At 42.7% G+C, this 7,317-nt stretch overlaps 1 protein-coding gene across 2 annotated transcripts in view; it reads left to right on the top strand.

The window, feature by feature from the left end:
• ADCY8 (adenylate cyclase 8) overlaps nt 1-7,317 on the top strand; it is a 217,410-nt gene that overhangs the window by 188,063 nt on the left and 22,030 nt on the right. For both annotated transcript variants that reach the window (XM_004373008.1, XM_012554538.1), the window contains one exon: nt 1,643-1,721. In XM_004373008.1, coding sequence (XP_004373065.1) covers nt 1,643-1,721 — 79 coding nt within the window. The remainder of the gene's footprint in view (nt 1-1,642; nt 1,722-7,317) is intronic.

Below are 7,317 nucleotides of genomic sequence, written 5' to 3'. Positions count from 1 at the left end.
TCATAAAACAACATGTGTACTTCTGTTTCATGAGAAACTATTTGTTCTGTAAGCCTTCACCTGAAGTACAATAAAAAAATAAAAATCAGCCATTGAAAACCCTATGGAGCACAGTTCAATTCATGGGGTCGCCATGACTTGGAATCCACTCGACAGCACCTGCATTATAATATTGCACAGATTTCAGCCACTTGGCTCTTTCTACAAGTTCTTCAGAAAATCATAAAAGCGACCAAAAAAAAAAAAATTCATGTTAAATTGAGATCACAATTCTTTGTGGATGTTCCCCTGGCACATTCTGCAGTCTCTCCTCAGACCATTTTTTCATCTGAAATACGTCCTAAAGATTCAAAGATTGTTCATAATTTTCTTTTACTTTTTTTCTGAGTTTGGTCTAGTCATCTCTGTCTTTATTTTTGGACAACCAACTCGTTCAAAATGATTCAAGAGGTATTTATGTTTTCTCTTGAATATGTGTTTTAAATGATAAATTGCTGAGTTTAAAAAAGCCTTCTGTATCATAAAGACAAGAACATCAGAAGTCCCAGGCAGAGTAAGAATTTGGGCCATATTCATGAGGAACAAAACGTAGGGTTTCTCCCATTCAAACTAAACCATTCAAGCAGTGGTTTATATTTTTAAAAGCACCATGCCAAATCTTATGCTAAAAACACCAGGCCAAACCCCATGCCAAGCACTAAAAAAAAAAGAGTGGGTGTGGTGTTCACAGTTAACTCTCAAAATAACTCTTTGGAGCAGGTTTTCTTGTCCTTATTTTACACATAAGGAAACTGAGGCTGATCAAGGTTGTCTTTCCCATGGACACACAGCCAGGAAACACCAGAGCCAGTCTTTGACACCAGACTTTATGATCCTAAAGCCTGCATTCTTAATCATACAATGAATAAATATTTCCAAATTGGAAAAACCAGGGTACTAGTCCTGGATCTACCACTCACTGACTGTGACCTTGAGCGGGAACTTTCAGCACCTCCATTTTCTCATATATCAAATGGGGACATGAACATCTAGTGTCCACACCTGAAAAATGGGGGTAACAGTGTCCAACTCATAGAATTAAGAATTAAAAGAGTTAATATTTGTGAAAGCTCTTTGAACAAAGACCGGCACTTAGCAAGCACTACATGCATGTCTCTTAAATAGAATAACATCTTAAAAAAAAAAAAAAGAAAAAGAAAAAAAAAGCTAATCCTTTTCTTCACATGGATTTGGGGAACGAGAAAGTATAAAAGCTCTTTGAAATCGGGAAAAAGTGCTCTGCAAATTGAAGGCATTATTGTTAGCATGAGTGCGTTGTCTCCCCAGCTTTGACCTGGGTGACCTCCTGTCCTTGGGGGTCGATTGATTTCCAAATTGTTGTTGTTAGTTACCACGGAGTCAGCTCTGATTCATGGTGGCCTTAAGTATGATCATTGGTGTGTATGAGTCCAGATTTCCAAATTTCCAAATTAGCCTACATGACAACCCTCAGAGCAGCCCCTATCATTTAGTGGGTGTTCAAAACATTTGTTTCTTTTTTTATCCCAGTCCTTTCTGAATCTCAGTTTCCTGACAAGTCTCCTTGAAGTTTGTCCATGGTTGTTACTAACCAGCCGCCATTTTGTCTTTCCTCTTCCAACAGAGATTTCCTGGGGACCAAGGAGGCATCGCTCCTGCTAATGGCCATGTTCCTCCTTGCTGTTTTCTACCATGGACAGCAGGTAATCAAACATTTTGCTCTAGCTTCCCTCAGTTATCTGGCATTTCCTGTTGCCATAAAACTGGCTGCAGGACCGCCACTGTTCTTAGCGGCAAATGACTACTGGCTTCTTGTGGCAAGTTGTGTTCTAAGTGAATCAATCCTTAATAAAGACCACCTTATGACAAACTAAGCTGAAGAAGATGATTTTGTAAGCAATGTGATTTTAACACCCTTCAGGTACACCTCTTTCAAAGAAACCATTATCCAAAAAAAGAGCTTTCCGCTTCTGCCTGAGGCAAACTGCAATCCCTCCCAATTCTATTGCCTGGATAGAATTACTATTATAGAAGTTGCGTGCTGCACTAGATAAAACATTCAGGTTTGAGGCTCAGCTAAGCCAGGATTCTGATCCCAGCTTTTCCTCTCAATAGTGTATGGCCTTGGGCAAGTTACTTATCTCCCTAAGTCTCAATTTCTTAATCTCTACAATAGAGGAAGTAATACCTAAATTTGGCTGTTGTGAATAATTATTTGAGATTATTGTACATAGCATTTTTTGCACTGCCTTGCCTATATATGGAGCCCTGGTGGCGCAGTGGTTAAGAGCTTGGCTGCTAACCAAAAGGTCAGCAGTTTGAATCCACCAGCTGCTCCTTGGAAACCTTATGGGGCAGTTTTACTCTGTCCTATAGGGTCACAATGAGTCAGAATCGACTCGACAGCAACGGGTTAGGGTTCTTTTTGTTTTTTTGTTTTTTTTGCATATATGTAGCAAGTACTTCAATGTTAATATGTCCTCATGAGATACAGTGCCTGTCATATGAGCCCTGTCTCTTTGCTGGGACCCCAGCTGGGCATTGTGGGTAGCACTGTACAAAACATCATCCCTGGCTCTAAGGACACGACTATCCTAGGGGAGTTGTTGCTGATGGCTGCCGCTGAGTCGGCCCCCAACTCGTGGCAACCCCATGCACGAGGGGGGCCATGGTTGTTAGTAACCCCATTGTGCAATCCCATGCACAGTGGAACAAAACACTGCCCGGTTCTGCACCATCCCCACGATTGGAACACTTTGATCCATAAAATTTTCATTGGCTGATTTTTGACTGGCACCTAAACAATATAATGGGAGAAGTGCTATGTGTGGAACAGACTCATCCAAGGACTTCATGAGTTAGAGGTGCAGGAAATTGTCTCGCATGGAAGCCTGAGGTCAGACTTCTCCCAAGAGGTCATGTTTGCTCTCAAAGAGCAGGAGGAATTCTCCAGGTGGACTCAGACCATGGGTGTGGTCAAGCTTATCACCTGGGGGGACTTCCGCTCCCTGGTAGCAGCAGCACCTGCCAGCTTCACTGCTCTGCTCTGGACCCCAGTCCATCTCTCTTTGGTCTGCGTGCACTTCAAAAAGTAACCAGAAAGGGAGAGAAACAAAGCAAGAAGACTGCCAGCCAGAGCAGAAATAGAAATATATTTCTGGGAAATCACCATGGAAACAGGAGGTAACAAACCCTGGGAAACCAGGGATGAAACAGCCAAAAACCCCAAAACCTAGATAAATAGATATAAAGTTATTATAATTAAGGGGGGATGGTGAAATGAAGAAAACAGATAATATAAAATCTTGACAAGTGAAAAGAAGAGAGAAAGAGTTAACACTTCTCAAGCTCCTACTACGTGCCTGGCACTTCCCCTGTATGATTTCATTTGATCCTCTCAATAACCTTGCTCTTTGGAAGCTCTATAAGGCAGTAGGAAGCTCTATAAGGCAGTTCTACTCTGTCCTACAGGATTGCTATGAGTCGGAATCGACTCAACGGCAACAGTGTGTGTGTGTGTGTGTGTGTGTGTGTGTGTGTGTGTGTCTGTGTGTCTGTGTGTCTGTGTGTCTGTGTGTCTGTGTGTCTGTGTGTGTGTGTGTGTCTACAAAGCTAGTGAGCAGGAAAACTAGAATTTAAACCCAGATCTGTCTCCAAAGCCCACTCTTAACCATTTCACTAGACCAGAGAAAGACAAAGGCATTGTCTGCGTATCAACATAATGGCCCAGGGACTCAATCTAGCGATAGGAATTGACTTGCTTTTAAATTTTAGCTGAATTTATAATGAAACAGCAAACCAAGTGTCAAAGTCTAGCCATCTCCAGAATCCCTATGAGTAGGCCCTTCTGGCTGTCTTGGAGAGCTGCAGTCATGTATCCACATCTGCATGGTTTCCTGTTACAAGGGAGACCACCTTAGTCTGACATGCAAAAGGCAATCCCTTTGAGGGCCATAAAGATGGACTCAGAGGCAGTCGTACAGAAAAACCCATGCACACTCCATCACGTGGGTCTTCAACTGACAAGTGAGAACTCCCCAGAAATAACTAGAAGGGAGCAAATTCAGGGGGAGTGTCTTCATTCTATAATAATGAGAACTTACCTGTCTCTTCTGTCACCTCAAGGAATTTCTTTGTGCTCTGTCAGTGTCCCTTTCTCAGATGACACCCTTCTGCCATTCTGGTTCTATTTATCATGTTCTCCATTTGTCCTGGGAAAGCAGGTAACTAATGGTGTATAAGGAAGAGTATGTAAATGCGTAGTAAGGGTGAGAGCTACTGTGCTTAAGTGGTATCTGATATATTTTTCTTTTTTATATATTTTTTTTCTTGTACTTTAGATGAAGGTTTACAAAACAAGTAGTTTCTCATTAAACAGTTAGTACACATATTGTTTTATGACATTGGTTAATAACCCGGCGACATGTCAACACTCTCCCTTCTCGACCTTGGGTTCCCTATTACCAGCTTTCCTGTCCCCTTCTGCCTTCTAGTCCTTGTCCCTGGGTGATTTTTCTTTTATTTCTAGCTTTCAAGCGGTTTTGAAATGACATAATAACATCCTATAACTGTAGCAGTAACAGGTATAGGTGTTAGAGTCAGGCAGATAGTTTTCAAACCCCCAACTCTACTGCTTAGTAGACATGTGACCATCACCAATTTTCTTAACTTTCTGGATCTCAGTTTCCTTGCCTATAAGATGGATATAATAATAAGCCCTGGTGGCGCAGTGGTTAAGAGCTTGGCTGCTAACCAAAAGGTCCGCAGTTCGAATCCACCAGCTGCTCCTTGGAAACCCTATGGGGCAGTTCTGCTCTGTCCTATAGGGTCGCTATGAGTCGGAATGGACTTGATGCCATCAGGTTTGGTGTTTTGTTTCGGTTTCATGCTTCATAGAGTCGTTGTGTAGTATTATATGGGAACACAATTGTACTATACTTTTCCCAGTGGCTTGCACATACAGTAGAGTCCCTGGGTGGCACAAACATTTAAGCACTCAGCAACCCACCGAAAAGCTGGCAATTCAAATTCACTCAGAGGTGCCTTGGAAGAAAGGCTTGACAAGCTACTTCCAAAACATCACAGCCATTGAAAACCCTATGAAGCACAGTTCTACTCTGAAGCACATGGTGCCACTGTAAGTCAGAAATGACTCAAAAGCCACTGATTTTGTACAAAAATCGTTAGCTATTAATATTTTACTTTGGGGAAAAGAAGCCTATGAGGCTAACAGGGCATCCCAAGACAGAACAGAAGCTCAAGTCACCTGAGGTCACAAAGCCAGTGAGAAAAGCCAGACCAAAACAGGAATCCCAATCTGCTAAGTCCTAGTTCCATTCTCTTTCCCCCATATGCCACTGCCTCCCTGTGCTTAAGGAAGCTTTCTGCAGGACTGCATCACTTGGGTGTCATCTATCTATAGCATCTGCCAGGGTCCTGTGCATCCTGGATCAAGCCTGCCCACTCCTGGGCTTGCTACCTGCTTCCACCAGTTTCCCTTTGTGACTCAGAGTCCTTCTATTTTTATTAAAGGCTGAATAACGCCCATTGATCCCGGTTACGCGGAAACATCCAGTGGGAGCATGTGTAATTATTCATCTCCAGAGTGGCGGAGGCCGTTATGTAACCGAATAATTGGGAAATTTCATCTTGCACATATGTGAAAGCGATATGCCAAACACTTCCTCCTCCGAGGCAGGTGAACGTTCTGAACGTTGGACAGGAAGACCAAACAGTCGGGTGCCTCCCACCTCATGCCTGATTCACTTGCAGCCCTGGGGAGGTTGGGCTTTGGTGTCTCCATTTATAGCATAGGAAGCTACACATGTGCACAAGGACAGAGATTAATGAGTTCATGTCTCCAGGCACTTACTTCCAGGTCTAATAATAACACGTACAATGGGTTATGTGCCTTAAAAGGAAAGATCCAAGCCTTGGAAGCAAATACTCTTAAGATTAAACTCCAGCAATGCCACTTAAGAGAATGAGTAGCCTTGGGATGCTCAACCTGCCAGAGCTGCCATTTCTTTACCTGTAGAATGGAAAGTTAATAGCTGTCTGTTAAGGGTTGGAGAGTGGCTGAAGGAGGTCATGTACGTAGAGGGTAGGGGAAGAGAGTCACAATTTGAGTCAGAATGCCCTCGCTTCAAAGCAGGTCTCTCTATCTGTGAGACCTTGGGCAACTGACTTCATTTCCTCACCTGTGAAATGGGGATTATAAAATCCTTACCTTGCGGAGTTGTCGTGAGGATTAGATGAGCTTTAATGCATGTGAAGGGTTTAGAACAGTGCTGGTCCAAGCAAGAGCTCAGAAAGGATTAACTATCCCTGTGTGAGGAGTAAGGATCCCTGGTGGTGCAGTGGGTTAAAGTGCTCAGCTACTAACGAGAAAGCTGGCAGTTGGAACCCACCAGCTGCTCCATGGGAGGAAGATGTGGCAATCTGCTTTCGTAAAGATTTACAGCCTTAGAAACCCTATGGGGCAATTCTACTCTGTCTTTTAGAGTCACTATCAGTTGGAATCGACTCAACGGCAGTGGGTTTGGTTTGGGGGGTTATGTCGAGTCTACCCAGAGGTGCCTCAGAAGAAAGTCCTGGTGACCTACTTCCAAAGAACCAGCCATCAAAAACCCTACGGAGCACAGTTCTACTCTGAAACACATGGGGTCATCATGAGTTGGAATCTCCTCAATGGCAACTGGTTATCCATCTGTGAATGCCTGGCACAAAATCTCTGAGCAATATATATTACTTCCTTTGATAGTTTCTTAATATAACCAATTCCTTAATAGTTTGGTAAGAATCAGGAAAGAGAGTGCACTTTCAATTGAAATGACATTTATTCTTCAGCAAATGCTGGAGAATTTTTACTTTAAAAATCAATTCCTATGCCTTTTTATATGCTTTGCTCTTTTCTCCATGTCCATGTAACCACTCTGTGTTAAAATGATCTTTTTCCTTTTTTGTGCCCTCCCACCACCACTCAAAGTCAGGGATGAGTTTCACTCATCTTCACACCCCAGCACCTAGTACACAGTAGGTACAATAGATCTTTAGTAAATGAAAGAGAAATTCTTCCTTCAGTGGAGGATTAATCAAATGTGATGTTTGCCTTGGTGAGACTTGCTTTTGCCAAGAGACAGGATTGTACTTGGACTAGATCATCTGTTTATGGACATGTCTTAGATGCAGTTACCTTGGCTGAAAGAAAAAGTCTGTTACTGTCTTAGAACGGGAAACTTCTTGCTTAAATCAACTCCCGCCCACCAGATTTCCCTAATCGGTTTTAACATAGTTGCT

Source organism: Trichechus manatus, unplaced genomic scaffold, assembly GCF_000243295.1.
Source record: "Trichechus manatus latirostris isolate Lorelei unplaced genomic scaffold, TriManLat1.0 scaffold00022, whole genome shotgun sequence".
Classification (NCBI taxonomy): domain Eukaryota; kingdom Metazoa; phylum Chordata; class Mammalia; order Sirenia; family Trichechidae; genus Trichechus; species Trichechus manatus.
Note: the sequence above shows the minus strand (reverse complement) of the source record. Positions and strands in the feature narration are given on the sequence as shown.